At 39.2% G+C, this 26,214-nt stretch overlaps 1 protein-coding gene across 1 annotated transcript; it reads right to left on the bottom strand.

The window, feature by feature from the left end:
• Window positions 1-9,914: 9,914 nt before the first annotated feature.
• pdxka (pyridoxal (pyridoxine, vitamin B6) kinase a) lies at window positions 9,915-26,104 on the bottom strand. The gene is made up of 11 exons (XM_053627488.1): window positions 25,506-26,104; window positions 25,306-25,360; window positions 22,541-22,645; window positions 21,892-21,975; window positions 20,811-20,845; window positions 19,618-19,703; window positions 17,219-17,264; window positions 15,739-15,850; window positions 12,940-13,076; window positions 11,915-11,981; window positions 9,915-11,764 (listed from the first exon to the last, which is right to left on the bottom strand). The coding sequence occupies exons 1-11, from the start codon at window positions 25,584-25,586 to the stop codon at window positions 11,652-11,654; spliced, it is 921 nt and encodes a 306-aa protein (XP_053483463.1). The 5' UTR covers window positions 25,587-26,104; the 3' UTR covers window positions 9,915-11,651.
• Window positions 26,105-26,214: the final 110 nt, after the last annotated feature.

Genomic DNA, 26,214 nt, shown 5'->3' with positions numbered 1-26,214 from the left:
TTCCAAAATCCTTCATTACTTGAATTAAGATGATGATAATTTAATTTAAAAGCACAGCCACCACAAAATCAGACTTTATACAGATTTAAAATGATAACAAGAAATCATACAATACATAGACAAATAAAGCATATACATTAACCCAAACAGGAAATAAAACAGTTATCATTAAGCATGTGTCCTAAACTCCTGAAACATCTGTGTGTCGTATTTCAGAGCAGTCAATGCAATTTGGGAAAGAAATCAATTGTGTGTGTGTGTGTGTGTGTGTGTGTGTGTGTGTGCATGTGTGTGTGCTCTTTATCTTCCAAAAATCAAACTGGACAGATAAAGTCACTAAGTGTCCACACCATACATCAGTCATCATGGGTTAGGTCACTGGGACAGTACTGTTTGTTGTATCGGAGCAGTAAGACCTGTTCCATGTGGTCATCACTCACTCTGTTTCGAGGTGAGGTCAGAAGATTGCCGCCATGACTAAGAAGACGCTCCACTGGAGCACTGGAGGGCAATGTGGTGTTGTACTTGATATGGGAACTATGGGAAATGCCTTAAGAGATGGCAGGTTGTTATCTGAATCTTCTTAGTACTTTCTGACTTCATCATGAATTGTGCTGTCAGATGATGATTTGGCATTAATAAACACACAAAAAAAGTTTTCCTCTGACTCGTCAGATTTAACAGAGTTGTCGTCATCTCTCACTGCAGCTGGACTCATGTCATCGCTCTTCTCAGGGCTAATCTAGCATAAGCAGAACTTTGCCAGGGTTGTGGTCACCATCTTTGCTTCATGGCTGGCTAACACTGAACCAAAGCACTCTTCTATGGCCTCACTGGTAGTAGTGACAATGTGTGCATTACTGTATAATACAACTGAGGCACCTTTTCAGACAGCTTTGTCTTCAGGCTAAGCAAAGTAGGGATTAGAAATCCAAGTAACATTTGCGTTCACCCTAGAGAATGTCAATGGCAACAGCTAGAAGCTTCAGACCCTCAAGGTACTCTATTAGGAATGCAGAGAACGTCAAGCTTATCGCAGATCTCCATCAGCTTTTCTTCTGGGAGCCCTGCAAGTTTTGTGATAGCCCTGAACTCTGAGTTCCATCTTAAGACTGATGGGACAGTCAAATGCATATTGGCAATCTCCCGAATCACTTCTGTGGTCAATGAAGACCTATGTGCTATGAGTATTTAGTCATGGCACTTCTGTATAGTTTACGTGATGGCCCATTTGATGCTGCTTTGTGAATCTCATTGGTGGCAATTAGATTTCATGTATGAGAAGCATAGCACTCATGCTGTGGAAGAAAAAAACTACTCTCCCTCTTCCTGTAGAAGACCACCGACGTCCAAAAATCTCACTCCATCACTGTAATCATCCGACTCATCTTCAGTTACACCAAACTCACAGAATGCCTTTACAAAATTACTTCCATTGTCAGTCACAGTGGATTTGACTTTGTTTTGAATCTGGTATTCTGCACGGATTTCATGTAGTTTTGCTGCAACTGCATCATAAGTGTGTCGACCTTTGAGACGTGTGCATGCCAATGCTGCAGAATGTCTCTACAGCTTGTCTTTGTCAAGCCAATGACACGGTTTTGTGCTGACCAAATGTCTGCTGTTGTGCAGACAGTGTCCACATTAATAAAATTGCAGATTATAGATTCCTTCATTGCAGCAAACTCTGTCAATGCGCTTCATAAGAGCTTTTCGACACATCACTTCCTTCCCGTCAAGAAAGTGAACTTTTAAGCCACTTGCGTAGAGGAGCTTGCCGATTCATCTTCCATCATATCAGATTGACTCGATGTTCTGTCTTGCATCAAAAGTTCTTGGATGTTTTCTCAATTGTGCCCTGTGATGGATTGGCATCCCGTCCAGGGTGTACCCCACCTTGTGCCCAATGTGCCCTGGGATAGGCTCCAGGTTCCCCACGACCCTGTAGGATAAGCGGTATACACGATGTATGGATGTTTCCTCTAATAAAGAGATAGTTATATTTAGTTATTTTTAAGAGAAAACACACAATTCTAGATAAATATACTGTAGTAAAAAAAAAAAAAAAAAAAAAATTCTCTTCTTACTGATATAAAAAATTTTTTTTTAAATCTGCATACTATTCTTTTTACCAGTGTGTGTGTGTGTGTGTGTGTGTGTGTGTGTGTGTGTGTGTGTGTGTGTGAAGAGAAAACATTATACCATATAAGGCCTAATGTGGATTTCTCACTAACAGAAGCAAGAATAGATTCTAATTTCATACCCACTGGCAACCCAAACTGACTCCCCCAGTGTAGTCATCACAACATGCATGGTACTGGGTTTGTTTGTTTTTTGTTTATTTGTGGGTTTTTTTTGTATGTTTAATTATTTATTTTTAGTTTTTTGGGTGGGTGTGTGTGTGGGGAGGGGTTATATTTCACCTAAAATATGGTTTAGACCAGGGGTTCCCAAACTTTTCCAGGGCAAGGCCCCCCAAATGGCATTAACATTTGACTGAGACCCCCCTTTTGTAAGATGTCTTTAAAACACATTAAAAATACAGACTTCTGAATAAATACTCCCATTTTTTTTATTAATAATTACATCTTATATCTTTACCTTACATTATATTAGGAATTGATTTTGTATGTGTGTGTGTGTGTGTGGTTGTCTGAGTGTGAGAATTTATTTTTCACACCAAATTGTTGAGGCCCCCGGGCGCCCCCTGGCGGCCCTCACTTCGAAAACCACTGGTTTAGACTCACTGACCAATCGTTGAGATTTGTCCACTAGGTGGCGCTTCAGGTTAACATTCATCATAGGACAAAAGTTTCCAACCCTTGAGAAAATACGTTTATATTTTTCGAAACAATATGAACCTGCAGCAGATTGTCTCATCATTCAATCATAAGTCACTTCTCAGTTGAAAATCACGCAGTAGTCTAAACACTGATTTTACAAAATACACTCAAAATTAAAATGGGTTAGTGGTAAAGTTGCTTTGGCCAGGGGAGTCTGTTGGTGCCCTGAATTTCACAACTCAATGGCCTCATGAGTTATTAATGTAGGTTATGCTACAATGCTGAAATAACTGTAATATTAGATCTGACATGGTTACCAACCTTATTCAAGGAGGAAAAACGTTAGCTATATATTTTCTGTCAAAGGGTTCATAAATAGAAGTGTGGCTGGTAAAGATGTCTGTAGCTAGCTAGCAGATTAGTTAATTTGTTATGAATGGAGATTAACATTGTTAAATAAACTACTGGACATACACCAAGCAATACAGAGCTAAAATACATCTTGAATACGCATTAGTAGCATGGTGTATAGCATTTTAATAGTTGGCAAACATATTTGGTGGCAACTCTCAGACAGGTTGTAGCCTAAAGCTTTCAGTGGCATGATGTAATTGGCAGATTTGGTGTGCTGAAAATTCAAACAAGAGAACCAATCAAAAGCATCAGAAAATCCTTACTAAACAGCCTTTAAATTGCAGGAGGCAAAGACAACAAATTAATATTTGTCATATCACACCAAACCAGTGACTACATTTCCCATCCTGCACTGCGGCCTACAAACATGGCTGCCATGGACCGCAATTCCCAGAACACTCACCTTCATTCTGATCACACACTCCTGCATCCAATTCACATCTGTTACGTAATGGAGGCATGGACGGATGCAAATGCAGACAAGAGGTTTATTAAAGAGAGGCAGGCAGACAAATCCAAAACATGAGACAATAGCATGGTCAAAAACAGGCAAAGGTCAGGCGATGGGCAAACGGGCATAAACCAGGAAAAACAGAACCGAAGAACGAGGACGAGAACAAGTTTTTAAAAAAGGAATAAAAAAACAAACACATGAACTCACGTAATACTTCGCGAACATTGAATGCTTTGAAAGTGGTGTGATTGAGCTGTAAATTGGATGCAGGAGTGCGTGATCAGAATGAAGGTGAGTGTTCTGGGAATTGTGGTCCATGGTGGCCATGTTTGTAGGCCGCAGTGCAGGATGGGAAATGTAGTCACTGGTTTGTTGTGATACGAAAATATTATTCAACATATCATTTTTATCAGTGCTCAGTTCAAAAGCCTGCATCTCTGATGGTATGGGGGTGCATTAGTGCCCATGGAATGGGCAGCTTACACATCTGACACCATCCACACTTGACACCATCAATGCTGAATGGTATGTACAGGTTTTAGAGCAACATATCTTTCCATCCAGATTCCATCGCATCTATATTTCTGAGAGACTCTACCTCCCTAAGATACTCTTTTTATACCCACTGTTACTCATGTTTCTGACTTGTTGCCAATTAACGTAATTAGTTGCAAAATGCTCCTCCAGCTGGTTCTTTTTAGTAACAATTACTTTTCCAGCCTTTTGTTGCCCCTTCCCAACTTTTTTGAGATGTGTTCTGGCCATGAAATTCAAAATTACCTTCTTTTTTCCCTTAAAATGGTACATTTCCTCAGTTTAAACATTTGATATGTTTTCTGTGTTCTATTGTGGATAACATATGGGTCGATGAGATTTGTAAACCATTGCATTCTGTTTTTATTTACATTTGACACAGCGTCCCAACTTTTTTGGAATTGGGGTTGTAAAACATGGCACCTTTTGTGGCAGACCATCCAATTTTTTGGTGAACAAAAGTACTGAAACAGATAGTCATGAAGTAAATAACCCTTACTATTTGGTTGCATACCCCTTGCTTCCAATGACTGCATCAAGCCTGTGATGCAGTGACATCACCAAACTGTTGCATTCTTCTTACGTGATGCTTTTCCAGGTTTGGACTGCAGCTTCTTTCAGCTGTTGTTTGTTTTGGGAGGTTTCTACCTTCAGTCTCCTCCTGAAATGCTGCTCAACGGGGTTTAAGGTCTAGTGATTGACTTGGCCAGTGTAAAACCTTCCACTTTTTCCCATAATGATGTTGTTATGCTGGCAGTTTTGTTGTTGGCAGTATGTTATGGATCACTGTCTTGCTGCAAGACGAAGTTCCTCACAATTAGAGTAGATGCATTTCTCTTTAAATTGGCGGACAAAATGTTTCTGTAGACCTCTGAATTAACTCTGCTGCTACCATCATGAGTTACATCATCAATAAAGATTAGTGAGCCTGTTCTAGAAGCAGCCATGCAAGCATAAGCCATGACACTACCTCCACCTTGCTTGACTGATGAGCTTGTATGTTTTGGATCCTGAGCAGATATTTTCCTTCTCCACACTTTGGCCTTTCCATCACTTTGGTAGAGGTTAATCTTGGTTCCAGAACTTTTGTGGCTCATCTCTGTATTTCTTTGCGAATTCCAATCTGGCTTTCTGATTCTTACTGCTCATGATTGGTTTGTATCTTGTGGTGTATTTCAACTCCGGAAGTCTTCAAATGGTGGATTGTGATACCTTCACCCCTGCCCAGTGGAGGTTGTCGGTGATGTCACTGACTGTTGTTTTTAGGTTTTTCTTCATCACACTCGCAGTGTTTGTCATCATGTTGCTGTTGTTTTTCTTTGGCTGACCTGTTCAGTGTCTTCTTTTTAATACACTAGTGTTTTCCTTCTATTTCGAGACATTCCAAATTGTTGTCTTGGCTGTGCCCAATGCTTGTGCTGATGGATTTTCCTTCTTTTCTCAGATTCAAAATGGCTTGCTTTTCTCCCATAGACAGCTCTCTGGTCTTTGTGTTGTTTTATCCTTTTTAACAACGAATGCAGTCTTCACACAGAGCTCAAACCAAGAATAGACATTCAGAGCTATTAACTGTTTCAGCGCTATTAATCGATCTAACAGGGCACACTTGGGCAATAAGAAACACCTGTCAGCCACATGCTGCAATATTTTTCATAATTTGAAAAATGGGTGTTTTCAAATAAAAGCCATGTCTTTAGTGTATAGCATAAACAAAAGAATTGCACTTGTCCTTCCAGTACTTTCAGAGGGGACTGTAGGTTTTTAAGGGATAAACTGATTTAAGATTCTCTATATGTGCTGTTTTGGGTTCAGCATATGTTGGTGTGGGATTTACGTGAACCTTTGGACAATGCAGATTAACGTCAAACTGGACCATTTTTGAGTTTTTCACACGGCTTTAACGTTTTATTTCAAACAGCATTTATCAGCTGGCAAAGATGTTCTAACAGCTTGACCAGCTCAGCCTTTGTTTTGGCGGTTAGTAACTGGTAAGCCCAAGCTGGATTTTTCAGCAGCATTGTTCATAGGGGAGACATGGATAAGTGATATAATGCTTTTATTTTATTTTCCTTACAGGACAAGGTGCCAGATAATAAAACAACTAATGTTTATAGTGGATCATTGCATGTAGATGGTGTTTTCTTATGTTCCTATATACAGGAGCAACTTGTGACCGTAGATTTTGGTGAGGGAGGATAACATTAATAATAGCTAAATTAAGTTGAGAAGCGATCACACTTGACTTATACTATAGGCTACTGTCTATTTTTTTTTTTTTTGAGTAACCTCATAATACGCTGTTGAGATTAAACAACATAGTCATTCAGCACGGTTGCATAGATATACCTTTGTTCAACTGTAATCGATAGAGCAGGTGTGCTTCACAGTGGCACATTGTGCAAGGCACACCCAGATATCATTAACCAAACTACAGCTCATATACCACACAAAAGACCTGATACTGCTACACATTTTTCTTCTTTTTTCTCAGCTGCTGTGTGGATTATAAGGTTACCAAGTTGTATATATATATATTTCTGGTGTACAGAGATTATCTACGTCCTATACATATCCCTTTCCCTCTCCCAGTCTTTGCAATATATCTTAAAATAGTAATACTTCTGTACATCATAGAATACTGCACTTACTTTTTGCCTTGTTTACATTTGTGATATTTAATTCAGACCATTTACTATAAAACAAGTTCTTGGCAGCGATGCTCCTCTCCACTGAAAATGTTTATAGTGTGAGAATGGAGCAGTGTGATTCCTGCCCCAGCGGGCTGCTATTGGTGCTTAACTCTATGGGAAATTGTGCAAAAGCTGATCGAATCAATGGAAATTTCAAAAAAAAAATTTCAAAGGGTCCGTAGTGTATGAATGAGTGTGTGAGTGTGTATGTGATTGTGCCCTGTGATGGATTGGCACCCTGTCCAGGGTGTACCCCGCCTTGTGCCCGATGCCCCCTGGGATTAGCTCCAGGTTCCCCGTGACCCTGAAAAGGATAAGCGATATAGAAGATGGATGGGATTATAATGTGCCAAAAGTTCACTCAGGTACTGTGGAGCAGGACCATTCAGTTTAATATTGATCATAATCAATATGAAGTTTGATTGTAAGCCAGTGCAGTGTGGATTAGATAAGGATGATGTGGTCATATTTTCTGGTTCTAGTAAGGACTCTTGCAGCTGCATTCTGGACTAACCGGCGCTTGTTTATGCTCCTACTGGAACATCCAGACAGTACGGCATTACAATAATCCAACCTAGAGGTAACAAAAGCATGAACTAATTTTTCTGCATCGTGTAGTGGCATTATATTTCTTATCTTAGCAATATTTCTGAGATGAAAAATACTATAGCAACTCTATCTACATGAGCATCAAATGAAAGACTGGAGTCAATAATCACACCAAGGTCTTTTACTGCTGCACATGATGAAACAGAAAGTCCATCCAGACTTACTATGCAATCAGAAAGCTTACTTCTAACTGCACGTGGACATTATGATACTATATGTATTTGTTTTCTAAATATTTTGTATACTACACCTGTATTTTATATGGAGATTATACAAACACTTAAACAAACTTAACCTTTAGCCTAAACAGCTTAATAGAATTACTTGGTTATTTCAGTGAAGGTCTTGCAACATTGATTCAGCTGGTTTGTTGCACATTATTTTGCAAACTGCATGTGTGTGCAGTGTGTGTGTGTGTGTGTGTGTGTGTGTGTGTGTGTGTGTGCGCGCAAGTGAGAAAAGCTAAGGTCCTCTCAAAACTAACATATTAATGACTTATTCTTTTGTGAAAAACATCTTTCATTTGTCGCAGCGTTTGTTAACTTACCATATTGCCACCGTATTATATACTGTATTGTTGATATATTGTGATTGATGTTATTCGAGTTTATTTTCTATATTAGAACTCAAATTTATTTCGTGTCTCCGCAGCGATATCGCAGTTGATCCGCAGAAAGCCTTTGCCAAAAGTATGCAAAACAAATGCAAATTTTGCAATGTGTTATTGATGCCATATCATGTGCTTTGTTTAGCAATCAAATTATATGAAAATTTTATCACCTGGCAGCTACAGGTGGGTGGCTATTCAGCCCTCTGTTGGATTCTATTGGTTCTCTGGTATTTGGTGTGTACTATATCAGACTGATCGAAACAGACTGGCAGTTGTGATGTGATAAGGCAAGGCGTGTTCGTCTGTATCCTCAGACACCTGCAGAGACCTGCTGTGGAGACTAGATTGAAAAATAATGTTCAGCAGTTCTGGATATATAAAAGGGGGAATAATTAGATATACTATGTTTAAATACACTACAGTGTAGTGTATTTAAACATTTTAGTGTAGTGACTACACTAAAAGTGTGGACACCTGTCCATCACACCTATATGTGCTTGTTAAACATTCCATTCCAGATTTAGCCCCCCTTTGCTGTGGCATTGTCATGCTGGAACAGGGTCGGGCCTCTTAGTTCCAGTAAAGGGAAATTGTAACGCTACAACATCCGGAGACATTCTAATCAAGTGTGTGCTTCCAACTTTCTGGCAACAGTTTGGTTAAGACCCACATATGGGTGTGATGGCCAGGTGTCCACAAACATTTGGCCATATATTGTATGAAAGGGGAATAATTACATAGGCTGTGTTTAAATATTTTACATCCTATAAGGCATAAAAGTATCTCAAGGCTAATAATCAATAATCAGTGTTCAGACTTGTAGTATATGGTAAGTTGTTATTGGTTAACTGTTTAAGGTGTATGTATAAACTTTTTTTTTTAGCATACATGTGCATTGAACAGTATGTAAAAAATAAATAAATACACCCTCTACGCACAGATTCCCAAACTTGGTCATGGAGTACCCTCTGTCCTGTGCATTTTAGTGTTTTACATGCTCCCAACGTATCTGATTAAATAACTAATTAGCTAATTACCCTTGCTGAGTTGAAGTGGGTGTGTTAGAGCAGGGAGAACATTAAAATGTGCAGGGCAGTGTTACGTAAAGGAGACGAAGACAGATGTATTCGATGTATGGAGCTGTGTAGCTATAGACTAGTCAGAGTGTCCATGCTGACCCCGTGCTCCTCCGAAAGCGTCTACAGTGAGCACGTGAGCATCAGAACTGGACCATGAAGAAATAGAAAATGGTGGTCTGGTTTGAGGAATCATGTGATGATTCTTTTACACATGATGTAAAAGAAAACATCTTGTGACCTTAAAGGATCTGCTGCTAACGTCTTGGTGCCAGATACCACAGCACACAAAGGTCTTTAGAGGTCTTGTGGAGTCCATGCCTCTATGGGTCAGAGCTGTGGGGACCTACCCAGTATTACACAAGTGGTTTTAATGTTATGGCTGTTCGGTGTATATTACCAATATATAGCTGCTGATGTGAGTAAGGTATATGAAAGGAAAAAAATACAACCTTCTGCTCAGTGTGTAGTTTCCACTTAAGACTAAAATAAGTGGCCCATCAGCTATCTAACGTTAGTGCTACAGTGCCCTCCAGAATTATTGGCACCCTTCATGAAAATATGCAAAAATTTATATATATAAAATGAATTTTACAAATTTCAGCAGGTAGATTTTCTGCGTGTTTTATCTATAAATAAATAAACTATAATGTCATGTAATGCCTGAGACAGAATGGCATAAAAAAAGTATATGTTCACACTAATCGTTATTCTTAACCACAGAGCTGGAGTAGAGCCTGCAGGAACCAGTTAAAATGATGAACCAATATTCAGGGTTCCTCGTGATACGCTGGACATTATAGTACAAGCATTAGTCTATCATAAATTATTTTATGCCTATTTCAAATCAGCATTGTACAGTTGAGTTATTTTTCTACTTTACATTTCTTCACCCGTATAAGTAAAAGGATCTTCATCTGAACCGCTGACCTCACAGGAATAACACTGTTCTTGACAAATACAACAGAATTATCTTATCGTGTAATCATCTTTATTTGCTGTACACAAGTCATCTGGTGGATCGACACAAACACAAACGAGGGGTAGACGGTTATAGACATGACAAAAAGTGGGTTTTTATTGCTCATTTTTACTGCTAGATTGTAAAGTGGACAGTTATTACTTGTACAAAGGTTCCTGTGATCATTTTATTTCATTATTTTAATACACTGCATTATATTTAGGTCCCAAAGTCCATGTGACGGAGTGAAGGGAGAAGCCAGGTTGTGCAGAGAGAGCGAGATCAAGGAGCGGCTGGAAGCACCAGTGGGAGAGCGAGACACACGCATGCGCATTTTGTGTTTGGATTAAGCTTGTGTTTTACATGGCTGACCCTGTGCTCTGACCCCAGCTTCCTGACAGGCTGGGGTATGCGAAGAAAACAGTTTCACTGTGCTCTACTGTAGATGTGACCAATAAAGACTCATTATCATTATTATGTTTGAGTTCTGTTGATGATTAAACTTTACGTTTAAGTCCAGCCAGTTCCTGCCTCCTCCTTGCCCAGCTTTGAAGTGTGTGACACTGGCGCTTCCAGCCGCTCCTTTATCTCTTTCTCTCTCCCCCACTGAGCCAAATCAGTGCCAGGTGTGCATTCTCACAACCTGGCTTCTCCCTCCTCTTCATCACCGACTACTTCACAAATCCCCATATGTGAACGTCAAATGCTCCATTAACAGTATTAAAAATAGGATAAATAAATGGTAAAGCGGATTATGTGACTACTAGATTGTGGACTAACCGCCACATTTTCGAGGCCAAGAACAGTGGAAACCAGATTCTGTAACGGTAATACTCTCCCAAACTATATTTTCTAAGTCATGCAGTATGCGGTAATGAAGCTTGCACACATTCCACAAGACCAATGACATTTCCCTAACTATTAAGCTAATATTATGTGAGAAACATTACATTATTCATGTTGAATGGGAAAATGCATCACTTGTGTGGAATACAGAAGTTATATGGATATCATTAGTCATTCTTGCACAATGAGATGACTGTAAATGTGTTCAGGTGCACTACTGATATAAGCAAATCATGTCCTATTCCAATCAGGAAGTGGTGTCTAACTACCATCTAGTTTATAATGAGGAAGTATTGCGAATATATTGTCGTCCTGTGCTAGTAATGTGGTGTTATTGAAATTAAAACCGTCCTTTTTAGCAGCATACATCTGCTCAGATGATTACAGTAAATCCTGATCAGGACGTCCTTCATTCACATTATTCTATTAGAATATTAAAAAACTGCTCCATCTTTATACAGTACTATATAAGTCGAACAAAAATGCCAGCCTGGTTTAGTTATTATTTGGTTAGTATGTGGATGACCTGTGATTTTACCTGTGCGTTTTAATCACAGTCATTCATTCACAGGTCTTTCCTGCTCTACACAATAATGTGGTTGTGTCCTCTGATGCGAGATTGCTTTCGCACGCGAGGGCTCCGGGGCAGTCTGGAAGAGGAAGGAAGTGAAGCCCTAGAGCACCACAGCATTGACCGTTACGGCAGGATCTTCAATGTCTGCTTTACTCTGCACCATTCTCAGCTCCAGCTGTGCAGGACTCGGTCTCCGGTCAGGACCAGCCACCTCTGAAGGAGAAAATGAGAGTTGTTTTAGTCGAGAGCTTGGCAAAAATACACTCGTATAATCCTCTGTTCCTGTCACACCAACCGTCTAAAGCCCAGTGCCTTTCTACTGCCGTATTATGCGAATATGTTGTTATGGGATTTTGTTCTTACCCGTGGCGTAGGTGATGGTCCTCTTAATGACATGCTGCATCACAGAAACCGTCTTCTCACAGGCTTTCTGTTAAAACACCACAAAAGATAATAATAATAATAATAACGTCTGTAGCTAAAACACAGCTATAGAGATCCAAATGAAGCGTTTCTGAAGCTCTTTGTCTACAGAGTGGCTTCTGTCTTCATCTTTTGCAGATCCGTAAGTGAAGTACTGGCGTCATGGAGACGTTACTGTAAATCTAGACTGGTCTTACAGATGATATTAGACATAGTGTCAACTGTAACACAAATATACACTCGCCCTCCACTTTAATAGGAACACCTGCTCATTCATGCAGTTATCCAAAATCAGCCAATCATGTGGCAGCAGTGCAATGTAAAAAATAATTCAGATACAGGTCAAGAGCTTCCATTAAATGTTCATGTCAAGCATCAGAATAGGGGAAAATATAGCTATAAAACACAGCTATAGCAGTGTTTAGCTTTAGCATGCTTGGAGGTGATCGGGAATGAGCATAGAATCACATTACACACTTGAAACTCTGGACTTAAAGCTAAAAAAAAGAAGCATGAATGCAGCTGCCTCTCTGACTTTCAGTGTGTGTGTGTGTGTGTGTGTGTGTAATTACTTCCTCAACATTATTCAAGCGCTATGTGCTATAAGACTCCCCAAGAGTTTACATGGCGTAACTGCAATCTATTGACACATAATAAATCATTTTAACCCCCACCATTCTTTACCATACCATGTATTATAAAAAGCATGTCAGTGAGCTAAAAATTGTAGCAGTGTAGAAACACTGTATTGGGTTTTAGTTTGGGCAAACTCTACTGTTAATTATCATTTTCCCCTCAGTTTCCCCAGGAAGCATAATTAAAGACATGAGAAGCACTCTCACTCATCACATCATCACGGACTATTATTATTTTTGAAGGCAGTGCATCAGGAAGAGCCAGCCATGACTATTTCTAATCAGCTAAAAATAATAATCAGAACATGTTGCGTTCAAGTTCAATCGTACTTTGAGGTCATTAGGGTGTCGGTGCGTCCACGCCAGCAGCATAGCAGCGAACAGATCCCCAGTGCCTACAAACACGGCATCTACTTTGGGAATGTCCAACCTGATACGCTGCTTCTCTTCACTGCCATCTGCTGTCACTGAAACATACATGAACACAAACACACATCAGAGTTTTCCATTGGCACCCTGGAAATATATACAAGGCCTTAGTGATCATGACGACTTAACGTTTTAACTGTTCCATGGCACCATTTACATCAGCAAAAGCCCCATCTGTGATTCATGCTTTCCAGACAGCATTTAAAACAGTCATTAGGAGTCATTTTTCAGAAACTGTAGCCTCTTGGAAATAAATACAGATTAAAGCAAATTCACTGCAGTGCATGGAGCTCTGTCAGTTTCTACATGGCTGACAGTTATCCTGCAGGTGTCCTTGGCTGAGAATTTCACATGTAACTGAAAGTTAAACTATCCATAACCGTATGCACCGAATGCTGCATGTGCACACATTAACCATACAGTACTTTACTAAAATACTCAATGCCACCTACTGCAATGGTGTCCACACACATACACAAATTATATAATTAGTCCACTATATAATTAGGCTTCTATTTAATGTTGCTTGAGTGTAAATAATGTTGCCTGACTGACAAACCGTTATAAATGAACATGAGTAAAAGCCGATATTTAACTGCTAACCACCTACATACACACCTGCATAAATAAATACAAATGCTCAAACAACCTACCCGGAATATTAAATGCCTTTCTCCAGAAACAAAGTATGAACAATACTGGTTAACCATAGTTTTTGGGATCCTGAGTGGAATACTCCTACAAAACACATTTTAAGGTTGGATCGGCGTAATTTTCCACTCTCTTTAAAGCATATCAAGTTAAGTACAAGTTTCACCACAACCGCATTTAATACAATTTACAAAACTTCCCAAACAGCCAGCGACTTGCCGTAAAAATCGGTACAAATCAAACTAAATTAAATCATGTCACAACCTTTTTCACCTTTATTGTGAAATTGCAACATAAAGAAAAAATCTAAAGTGACAATTTTAAATAAAATTAAAATTTTTTTTAAAAAAAGTGACAAACAACCAGAAATGTTTTAAGGGGAAAAAAGAGAAACAAAAAACTTCCAGTACCCAGCTTACACAAGTGTGCATGACCTTTTATAATTGGAAATGTGTGTTCAGAATCATCCAATCACATTCAAACTCATGTTAAATACTAATTAGCATACACCTGCCATCAGTTAAAGTGACTGATTACCCCAAATAAAGTACAGCTGTTCCTATAGGATTTTCTCGACATCTTTTTGGTAACATCCATTGTAACATTCCCACACCAGTGGCAGCAGAGCTGCCATGCAAGGTGCTGCCATCAGGAGCAACTTGGGGTTCAGTGTCCTGTACAAAGACACTTCAGCATGTGGAGACATGTGGGCTGGGAATCAAACCACCGACCCTACGATTAGTGGACAACTCACTCTACCAACTGAGCCACAGCCACATGTGACAATCTCCTGAAGTCTTCATATGTCTGGGCTATGAGGTAGGGTGGCAAGATGGAAGTGTTTTTAAACCCCCCCCCCCCCCAAAAAAAAAACAAATCTCCCAAAACCAATCACCAAAAGTTCACCTTCCCCACGGGGAAGCATGGTGGTGGCAGCATCATGTTTTAGGACTGCTTTTCTTCAGCTGGAACCGGGACTTTAATCAGGATGGAGGGAATAATGAATAGCTCCAAATACCAGTCAATTTTATTACAAACTCTTAAGGCTTCTGCTAAAAACACTCAAGATGAAGACAAATTTCACCTTTCAACAGGACAACCAGATTGAAATCCAATTGAAAATCTGTGGGGTGACCTGAAGAGAGCTGTACACAGGAAGTGCCCAGCCAATCGGACACAGTTAGAATGCTTTTACAAGGAAGAATGGCAAAAGGTCAAGATGTGCCAAAAAGACTGAATGCTGTGATGAAATCTAGAGGTGCTCCAACTTCGTATTAGCTTAGGGGTGTGTACAATTATGCAACCCATTTATTGTATATTTTTTATTTTTCCCCCTAAAATGATTCTTATTGTTTTTCACTTTAATTTATAGGTTGACATGATTTGTCTTAGTTACATTTTTCTTTTTTTTTTTTTACATCACAGAAACCTGCCATTTTAACAAGGGTGTGTAGACTTTATATCCACTGTAGTAGCAGAGAGGGAGACAAAGCGAGAACGAGAGTTGTTAGACATTGCTAGGGGATTTGGTTTGGGAAATACAGCTATACAACAAGCCATCAGTACAGGACAGTTCTTTAAAAGTGATGCTTCTTTTGGCAAACTCAACCGTTAATGATTTTTACCCTCGGCTTGCCAGACGGAGCTTCAAATCAAGGAAATGAAAGAAACGAGAAGCACCATCTCACTCAGCCTCATGGTCATGTGAAAGCTGCACCACAAATCGGGGTTGTCAACTGGCAGAGTGCAGTCCAGATGCAGAGCCAGAAAAGTATGTAACAGGACCAAACAAACCAAATACTGTAGCAGAGCGAATAAATTTATAAAACCAAAATTGACATAGTTCAGCAAAACTTTAGTTTTCTAAACATGAACCTGCTTGCTTCTGTAGATCCTCTCTTGTGGCTTGTTGAAGACAGTCTGTAAATTATTTAGCTAAAGGCAGCTCATCGGACAAGAGACTAAACACTGGGCTAGAGCCATTTTATCAGAAAGGGACGACAAATACCTAGACTATAAAAAGTTTATAAGAGGAACAGTAAGGTTCACCTGTGTTCTGGCTACCCAAGACCACTAGATACTGATCTCCCAGAGAAGAGAGCAGGTCTGAGCTGGTGATGACCACAGTGTCGGGACCCATAGCATGCAGCAGATCCATTGCCTAAATGAGAATGACAACAATACAACAAACCTCTTTCAGTCATCACTGCTTTAAAAAGATTATAGTCTGACTGATTATAGTCTAGTACTAACTCAGGGTTTCACAATCCCATTCTCGGGATCCACCTTCCTGCTTGTGTTACTCCCAGTACACTTGATCCAACTCCTTAAGGGCTTAATTATGAACAGATGAGCTGATGAGATGTGCCAGGAATTAGGAAACCTTGCATCTGTGCATGATTACGGTTCATTCTGAAGTGACACTGGGGACATTAAAAGGTGAAACGGCTGCTGTAATCAAAAAGATTGTCCTATGCTTATGAGAGGACTCTTATTTACAATATGCTCATACTGAATAACATTAACACATTTAATACCGTTTGCCCTTAATAGAATATAGTTCTGGAAGAGTAATGATTTATAATCCCATCACTGGGCGTCACCCAGAAGAGGATGGGTTCCCTTTTGAGTCGGGTTCCTCTCGAGGTTTCTTCCTCTTGCCATCTGAGGGAGATTTTCTTTCCCATAGTCACCTCTGGCTTGCTCGTTAGGAATGTAAATCTCCATCCAGGTTTCTGCAAAGCTGCTTTGTGAGAATGTCTATTGCTATACATGCTACATGAATTGAAGTGAAAATGACTTGAATTGAAATGCTCACAGCAGCCATCTAGTTAGTATCATTCCAAACTAGATAAGTAAGTAAGTAAATTGTATTTATAGAGCACATTTAAAACAATTCCCATTGAGCAAAATGCTGTACAAAAGTGCTATATAAATTTTTTTTTTAATGATTTTATTAAAAACAAAATGATGGACGTTTTGCTCCCAAGATGATGATCGCCATGGTAACTGGTGAATACACCCGTAACATGTTAATGTAACATTAATCTAGTAATGTCTTACGGACGTCTTTGCTGCCACGTACGTCTGTTCATTACTAAATACGGGTTTATATGCACATAGGATTGCTTCGGCTTTGAAAAGTGATAATGAAGTGCGTTTCAGATGGTTCACAAAAAAGTTGAATTCATCTGTATGGAACTTTCAATAAACTCCCTGAAACAACATGAAGAAACCTCGAGAAGAACCAAGCTCGAAAGGGAACCCGTTCTCTTCTGAGTGACACCAGAAAATGCGATTATACAAATTATTCCTCTACACCTGTGTAAATGTAACGAAGTCATGTTTGCCTAAGTGTTTTGAAATGATGTTCAGAAAGTCTGGTTTTCAGAGGAAGTAGGATGTAGTCATGATCCAAATCACAGTATGGAAGTATGCTTCTATGGTATTAATTGCATAACGAATTCTTGTAAGATTTAAATGTCGAGTTGCTTTGAAATGCTGCACATCAAAGAGTGTGGAGACCCACCTCAACTGCATCTTTTTCCGTACTGATCTTTCTTCCCGTCAGGAGCCTTTCAGGGGAGGGAAAAAAAATAAACAAACATTTATCTTCTTAAGAACATGCAACTGTAACCATGTTACATTTTCATGGCGGTGTCAAATTCACACTGGAATAATTACACTACAAAAAAATAAATAAAATATTACATATTTATTTTTTAAAATGTAATGTCACTAAATTAAATTTAAGTACCAATATTACACCAGAGGTACCATCTCTATCATTATCAACTGACATTTTTTTATTATTTATTTTTTTTAAATAAATGTAAAAAAAAACTGGCAAAAATGATCTGTATTGAATGGAGAGTCCAGGGGGCGTCATTTATAAAATGGTGCTTATGCACAAAAAAAACCTGCCACTCAGGAAACTGGGCACATACCGTATTTACTGAAGCTTTGACCCATGTGCAACATTTTCGAAATGTGGGAATATGTTGAGAATTACAGATAAATGCACAAATCACCGCTCTCACACATTTCACTACATATATGAAATTCCACAGCTCCATAATAACTGCATACTGGCTACTTGAATATGAGAAGCATTAACGCACAACAGGATTATTTTTATGAGTTTATTTATTTATTTAGACTGTTTAATTGGCCTGTTTCTATGTATTGGTTATTAAAAACTATTTAAACTATTTGCAGGCTACAATTTGTTTAATCATCTCTCCGAATGAAATAGTAACTCCTTATGGGTTGGTATTAACTGTGGGTGATTACATGCTCCAAACAGTGTTTTACAACTTTTACATATTCACAAAATGATCTAAACAGGCTAAAGAATGATGTATTGGCTGTGATACAGTGGCATTTTTGGGGCTGGTTAGAAGACCACGCAGTCGAGGAAGTGTTTTTAGAGATCACGAAGACTTCCTTGCCAACGATGATGACGGCCTAATAAAGCAATTTAAAATTTCAAAAGAGCTATTCTCTTGGAACTGTGTGTTGAGTTAGCTTCAGGTTTGGAGAGACTAACTTGCAGTACCTGTCCACTTACAGATCTTAACACTACCTGAATTCCTGGAAAACAGCTGCTTCCAGGGAAGAATTAGCTGATGGGTCAGGGAAATCATAAACATCATCATCATCATCATCATCATCATCATGCCAGCCGTATTGGTTGGTATAATTAAATTGACAAGTCAGTGCATCAGATTTCTACACATACGGCGTGAACAGGCGAATATCAAAGCACAATATGCAGAAGTAGCCAATCTGGTTTCCTAAATGCAATGGGAACAAATGACTGCACTCATACTGCACTGCACTGCTATAGTGGCGCCTAGTCAGAATCTGCACGCGTCAATCAAAAGGAATTTAAATCTATAGCCTAAATTAACAAGTCGTTGTAATTCCCTAACCCAGTACACCATTTTACAGCTCTACAAGTTGTACAGTGCACCACTGGCCTGCTTAAATGGTGATGGCGTTGTCTATACCAATCAGAAGAATTGTGCCGGATTGTGAGGGCTCTCCCTTCTCATCTCCTCTAACCAACAACCCAGTTAACCAATTCACATCTCTACCCACCAGATGAACGTAATCTTTACATGGTGAGACTTCAACACATCTTGCCTTGATTGGGAATACCTGAGACAAGTGTAAATGGTACACTTTTAACGATCACATTAGTATTTTGGACATGAACCCTTTATTTCTTTTAATTCATTAGTCAAGTTTTCAATAGCGATAATCCTCTGTGCTTCGCTTCGCATTCCCACAATGCTTTCTTTTTTTGTTTTGCTTTTTTCTCTGCCATCGCCAACACTCCCTCACTCAACAATGAACAGGACACCGTACATTTACATATGCATGTGGTCCATTTGCATTGACCATTTATGGATATTTGTGGGCGGTGTCCACACCTTTCAAAGCATTTTCACACATGCTGGGTAGTTAGACTTTTGCTGTGTCGTTTTGAAAGGCATTATTAAAAAAAAACAAAAAAAACAAAAAAACGATCAACAGACAGGATTGATCACAATTCACACAGAGCAGGGTTCTTCAATCTTATCCACAAAGGATCCATGCAGCTGCATTTAGTTCATGTAGGCCTTCATTCCACCCACCCCGTCACAACAGAGTCTACTTGAATTAATTTGTCGTCTTTAAATATATATAAATGACTGGATGAAAATCTGTTGCCAAACTGGCTCTTTGCAGAGAAGATTGAAAACCCCTGAAGTAAAATGTAAGCACTCACCATGACAGACGCCTTATTTATGTGTAAACATATCAAACGTCTATTGTGACCATAAACAACTTGGTGAGTCGTCGACAACTCTAAATTACACATTGTAGGCCCGGCATAAAAAAAAAAGCTCCGGAGTCAGAAACCCAGATAATTGCACTCACTCGGCCTCAAACTGGTTGGGCGTAATGATGTCGCATACTGGCACCACTTTATCCCTGTACACAGGCAGCAGGGCTTCTGGAACGTACTACAAACAGGACAGGAAACAAGATGTACGAATGCGCAGCAGGATGATAACTCCAGACTTGCACTAGTAAGTGTTTTTTTTTCCCCTCCTTTATTCCTACTAAAAATCGTTCATAAATCAATCAACTCATTATGTTCTCATATGTTTTTAATGCGTTTGATTCCTTTGTTCACATCTTAGCTCCTTTCTCTGAGGATATGAGAAACAGATGCACGAAAAAGAAAGAAAGGACAGAGGAATTTGCCATGCGAGATGTTTTCGCTCACAGAAGTGTCACTTTAAAGTGAGGTCACCTTTTAGTTACTCGCTGACCGGCTGGATCACGTGGCATAACAGATTTATCTGTGTATATACCCAACATGGTGCAGTTACACAGTAATGAACACAAATCAGAACATTACTGCACGCTTACATAGTGATGTTTTAGTCGGTGCTAGAGTCTATATGATGTCCTATTCAGGATGGATTCCTGCGTCATGGATTTCCGGGATAGATTCCAGATCCTCCACGATTTTGACCAGGATAAAGTGCTTACTGAAGATAAATGAATGAATGAAATATTCTGTATGGGGTTTTTTTTTTTTTTTTTCGAAAACGATACGAAAACAATCTTTTTACTGATTTTTCTTAATTACTTTATTAGTAACTAGTGCTTTTTATGATCATATTATTTACAAGAATTTGTTTTGGGAGAGGTGGAGCTTGCATTACACACTACAGTAAAAAGATGCTCAGTTAGGAAGCACCAGTGTTTACTTAATCTAGAAGCCTCCTTTCTTCACACATTTAGAGCAAATGAAAGATATTGTAAATTGTGAACAATTTTTCTCCAAAACTATTCCAGGTCAACTGGAATAGGAGGCTAAAATAATGCTGATCTGTGCAGCACTGTAGACCTCCTGGAGTGGAAGTGTGCGCTCCTGCTATAAACCAAGAGCATGTCTATAAACTTAAAAGACAGGATGTTTTGCAAAAATGAAAATACTATAAGTGAAAAACTGTGAATAACAAAATACAAACTATATCTATGTTTTTTTTTAAAAAAATTTTTTTTTAAAAAAAAGCTGATGGAGTCAAATTAATGAAAGGGCTCCTTAGGCTACTCACCATTGATCCATTATCTCCCATGACTGGATCACATACTGAAAAACAATAGAAACAGGTTTAAACAGGAACTCGCTCATCTCTCTGTAGCTTGGTCAGGTGCAGTGCACAAATACGAGTGAGCTCATCCTCGATACTACATCTCCAAGGTGTGTATACCAATAAAAATAAATAAATAAATAAATAAATAAATAAATAAATAAATAAAAGTATCTTTACTCCTATCAGTACTTGCATCAGAGTTTCAGTGTATGATTAATTCTGCCATAAACACATAACCAAGGATGTCAGAAACCTCGTTTCGGCACACGACCACGTGACCGATTTGGACCCTGTTGCGTTTAGAGAGTTGAACGAATCAGCAGTTTGTGTGAATAAGTAATAAAAGATTTTTTTTTTTTTTTTTTTTTAATTTATGGAACCAGCAAAGAAACTAGAGAGTGCTGAAGATTGGGGGAAAGCTCATATCAACAAATAATGTTTTCCATGTACAGGAATGTATTCATCTCACTGGCAAAATCAACAAGCACAATAAAACGCTCACGTTTTGCCGTTCAGATCAGCCCACATGAGCCTTGCCTAAAGAAATAATAGTAATGGACTAGGACTGGGGTAAATGTAAATGACCAAGTTTGTGCGCGTGTCAATTTACTATAAGTAAGTGTTACCTATTCTAGAGGTATACTATAAGAGAATTGTTTCTTTATAAGGCATTATTTCGTGTTACCATTTGCATTGCACTGTTTAAAAATTGACATCCTAATGCTTTTCAAAAGTACTGGAATGTACAATAGTTTATTATCTTGATTTCTGGTTTGACCACCAGATGCCACTAGAGTGCACCGGGTTGAAAAGCTCCTGGTCTCCAGTTGGGATGGAAGTGGCGCTGTTTCAGAAAGTTTAATTTTGCCCTCAATAATAATACAAATAAAATACACGAACACATGTGATACACGACCAAGCACAACAGTCTAAGTGGTTTCTTATGCGAGACACCAAAGGAAGAAAATAGTAAGAACTACGATGAGCCTCGTCTCATTTTGGGAAATGTTTTAAATCTGGGAAATTTTGTTTGGCCCCCTACCATAGACAAGCCTGGGGTTGACACTCTTCAGCTCCTGCACAATGTCCACCACCATCTCCAGGAAAGACACATCCCTGGAGTAACCTAATCATAAGAAGAGATTGTTAAAGAGACAAGAACTATTCTAACTAAACGATGTGATAAATCCGACAGTATTTACAGTCACCTTGACGTTTCTAGACAAAGTGTTCAAGCTTTATGGAAAAGTCTGAATGACCAAAAAAAAAAAAATCTATGATCTGCAACATCACGATCTCGTTCTCTGTGCTTTGCGTCACAGTTCCCATAGCAACAAGTCCCATGTGTTTTTGTTCTCCGCCCCCCCTTCCATTTTATTTACTAGATCCTTCTCTGATTGTGTTCACCTGTTCTATATTTCACTCATTAGTTTGTGCACTTAAACCCTGTGCGTTTTCCTGTACGCTTCTAAAGATCTGTTTATTCCGAGTCTTGTGGTTTGTTTATTCCATTATGTCTGGTTCTTGACTAATTTTCCAACAATATTCCCACGATTGCCCTCAATAAAGAAACTAAACTGTAGCGTTCTTTCCAGAAGTGGGTGTTTCAGTTTTTTTCCTCTACACAGTGTTTGAGTTACATATTCAAACAGCTGAGTGATGGTGTGTGTGCCAGTGAACCAATCATGTACCTGTAAGCACGTAGTCATAATGGTTGACTTTGTTGAGTTTAATCCCTTCGTAAAGGACGTGTAGCTCATCTGCAGTTAGCACTTGTCCTTTCCAGTGCTCGTAACCTAGCAAAACAAAGAGACAGAAGACAGTCAGCACAGCAGAGTTCTTCATGCCCAATGGCAGTGTGTACTCGCCAGCATCTAAATCCGACTCCGTATTTTGTTTTCATAAGCTAATCAAATCCAAAAGGAGAAAAGTCCCAGCTTACATAATTCCCAACCACATGTGTATGCCCCCTGGATATATCACCTCATGGGAGAAAAATGTGTTTTTAAAAAAATAATAAAGTAGACTGGTAGCCTATAAAAATGCATTTTCTACTATTTCTTAAATCAGTGAAAAAAACTTCTACACTAGTCCGGTAGAGCGACTTGTTCAGCATGCGTCGTTCTTAGGCACGCGTCATTTGCACACACGTACGAGAAGACTCAAGTGAATTTGTTAAACAAAAATGGACTTTTTATTCCCGAATTTACTTGCTCACAGAACATCCACAGAAAGAACTGGTGTCTATACCTCTTGCTTTACTCTGCTTAGATAATGAGCAATCTACTGCGTGACTCAAATAGAAAGCCAAAGAAGTCCAGTGATTGCGTGAACACAACTGGCATGAGCTTAGCTCTACATCAAACATTCCCAAGGATTAATCCTCTGCATGCAGTGAAAGCTCAGTCCATTCTTAACGGAATGAGAAATTAGATTCATGCAAAAAGCTTTTTAAACGTGACATATTTCCACAGCCCTCCTAATGCGTCTTTCAACAAAGTCTGTGCACTATATTAGCACAATGTATTTTACACTGTAAGGGAGCTACGTGTGTTTTAATAAGATCTGACACACTTTGAACTAGAATATGAACAAAGAAATATGCTATATTTTATTTATTTTAATATTTACTCAAAATAGTTCACATGTATTAATATTTATTTCGTTTTTTAAAAGTACAGTACACAGTTATTACTTTACTGACTTATTTTACGTTAACACTATGGTTATCGGCAGGTTCGATATATTCGATGATATTGGTCGACCTCTAATGAATACTTCAGGCATTTTGGGTATCCAGTCCCTATTTCCATGTAAAACAGATAAAAGTGCAGGAAGTGATGCATGAATGGGATTAAAACAATGGGATGCTAAGAGACGGCATTAAGAGCATAGAAACATCCTAGATACTCTGTGTCCCTGGCACATGGCCCAAAACTCCAAAAGACAGCAACAGAGAAATAAGCTGAAAGAAAATAGGAGGAGAGAAATACAGGGACGAGGAGGAGGAGAGAGGGTAAATGCGAACACAGTGTGGATATGAACAACACAAGAGATGTGAAAACAGACCCCTGCTGTGTTCCTGGGGGCCACAGAGCAGGGAGTTGGCACAGGCTATTCGACCACTAGCAGAACATTAGAGCTCAAACATCCCTTTTAAATCCTTGTGAGACACTGTAGAATGTAGAGACATTTCCTGCAGACTCACAATATCATTCAAGGACAATAAATAAATAGATAAATAAATAAATAAATAAATAAATAAATAAACAAACAAAAAAAAATACAGATTGTTAATATTCAGCTTTCATTACTTGCTTTCAGCTTAAAGGAACACAAAACAGATTGACCTCTGACTCATAAGCATGCAAAACTGACTTCAGATACATTTTGTAAGTCAGTTTTTTGTACATAAATGCTCATCTCTTATGTTAAACAGTAACATATCACTAGCCCGCATTTGGGCCACTGTTGTGGTTTGGCTAAAGTCCAAATGAAAACTGCATGTCTTTCAGAAAAATCACAGCGTCAGAGCCCTACTCAGAATTTCAGCCGAAACCCTCAGGTGTTTTCAGTTCATATCTAATAGACAATCAAATACTGTCGTCAAATACATGTTTTTGTACTTTTCATTATTACTGTGCATATGTCATAAAGTAGGTCAGGGCAGAATAGATTAAAATATTTCTTCATCGTAATCAATTTATTGTGTGCAATAAAAAATATTTTAAAAAGTTACTTATCTTGAGGGAAACAGTCTTATAATAAAATCTCAGTCTAATCTGACATCAATGAATCTATACACAAACACTTATTGATCAGTCCATAAACACTGTAAAACATTACCCAAATTGTGTATGTGTGTGGGAGTGTGTGAGAGAGAGTGAGTGTGTGAGACTGTGAGAGACTGTGAGAGAGTGTGTGAAAGAGAGCACACGAGTGTGTGAGAGTGTGTGAGAGAGTGAGTGTGTGAAAGAGAGAGTGTGAGACAGAGCGAGTGTGTGAAAGAGAGGGGGTGAGTGTGTAAAAGAGAGCGTGAGTGTGTAAAAGAGAGAGCGTGAGTGTGTGAAAGAGAGAGCGTGAGTGTGTGAAAGAGAGAGCGTGAGTGTGTGAAAGAGAGAGCGTGAGTGTGTGTGAGAGTGAGTGTGTGTGAGAGTGAGTGAGAGTGAGTGTGTGTGAGAGTGAGAGCGCAAGTGTGTGAGAGAGAGAACACGAGTGTGTGTGTGAGAGAGAGAGCGCGAGTGTGTGTGAGAGAGAGAGTGCGAGTGTGTGTGAGAGTGTGTGAGAGAGCACGTGTGTGAGAGTGAGAGCGTGTGAGAGAGAGCGCGAGTGTGTGAGTGTGAGAGAGAGAGCGCACGAGTATGTGAAAGAGAGAGCCTGAGTGTGTGAGAGAGAGAGTTAGTGTGTTATCTGAATTTGACTTTTGAATACACTGATTTAGAGCTGTGTTATTTACCTGTGTGATTGGAGAATTGTACTGAGTTTATAGAGTCCACTTCAAAGCCAAGCACCTGTAAAGAGGAACACACATGATTGCCTCTGCTCCACACACAAACACACATCCACGTGGACGTTCATAAACAAACAAGTTAGTATCTCTAGAGTCGCAAAACACTGCATTATCTTTCAACAGCGCTGCTACACAGACTTCTTTACCTGTAAAGGAAAGGTGGCTGACTTGTTTCCAACGTATCCCCTAACCACGTGACTCTGAATTGACAGCACTCGACAGTCCATGTTGAAGGAGGCTCAGCACTGATCAGTCCCGTTGGGCTCGCTGTAAAATAACTAGTCGCTGCTCGATACTCATTAAAAAGGAAGCAAGAAAGGAGTTGAAAAACTGTAGTGAAACTCTGAAACGTCTCTACTGCAAAATGCAAGTCCCTAAACTCTTTAAGGTGAGGTCTTCGCCTGCTTTTACCCAGGACTTCCACACACTTCGGTCAATATTTTACCGGATTTGCTGCTATGCCGGCGTCTTCAGCCAATCGCGACGAAGGGGCGGGACACCAACGCAACCTCTCAGCCAATCAGAGCACTCGAAATAAAAGGAATCCGTACATTCCGTGGTTTAGCAACCATGTATGACCGTTTCACTCCTCCGCTGGGAGTCGATTCCAAAATAAAAGAGTCGTTTTATTCAGAACACTAAAATGATTCGGATCTTTTACTCGTTGGCTCGATGAGGGAACATTTTTAGTGTGGAAACTTATTCATGGGCCTCCTTAATTTATTAATCCACCAATCTATAAATGAAATATAAAGGACTCGTTTGATTAATCACCATATTCTACTTTAAAGATAGTTTCCTGTCTAATTTGAGTTTATCAACAGTAACTAGGCATGGACTCATCTCAGACAAGTT

The sequence above is a fragment of the Ictalurus furcatus genome, chromosome 6 (assembly GCF_023375685.1).
Source record: "Ictalurus furcatus strain D&B chromosome 6, Billie_1.0, whole genome shotgun sequence".
NCBI classification, from domain to species: domain Eukaryota; kingdom Metazoa; phylum Chordata; class Actinopteri; order Siluriformes; family Ictaluridae; genus Ictalurus; species Ictalurus furcatus.
The sequence above is the reverse complement of the archived record's forward strand: the minus strand, read 5'-3'. Positions and strand labels throughout refer to the sequence as shown.

What these genes read in the sequence shown, in the direction of transcription:
- pdxka (XM_053627488.1), bottom strand. Translation starts at nt 25,586, where the DNA reads ATGGACTGTCGAGTGCTGTCAATTCAGAGTCACGTGGTTAGGGGATAC. An exon ending in TTATGACTACGTGCTTACAG is followed by an intron (nt 21,976 to 22,540) that starts GTACATGATTGG and finishes TCTTATGATTAG; the next exon opens with GTTACTCCAGGGATGTGTCT. An exon ending in GACACCCTAATGACCTCAAA is followed by an intron (nt 11,982 to 12,939) that starts GTACGATTGAAC and finishes GTGTTTTAACAG; the next exon opens with AAAGCCTGTGAGAAGACGGT.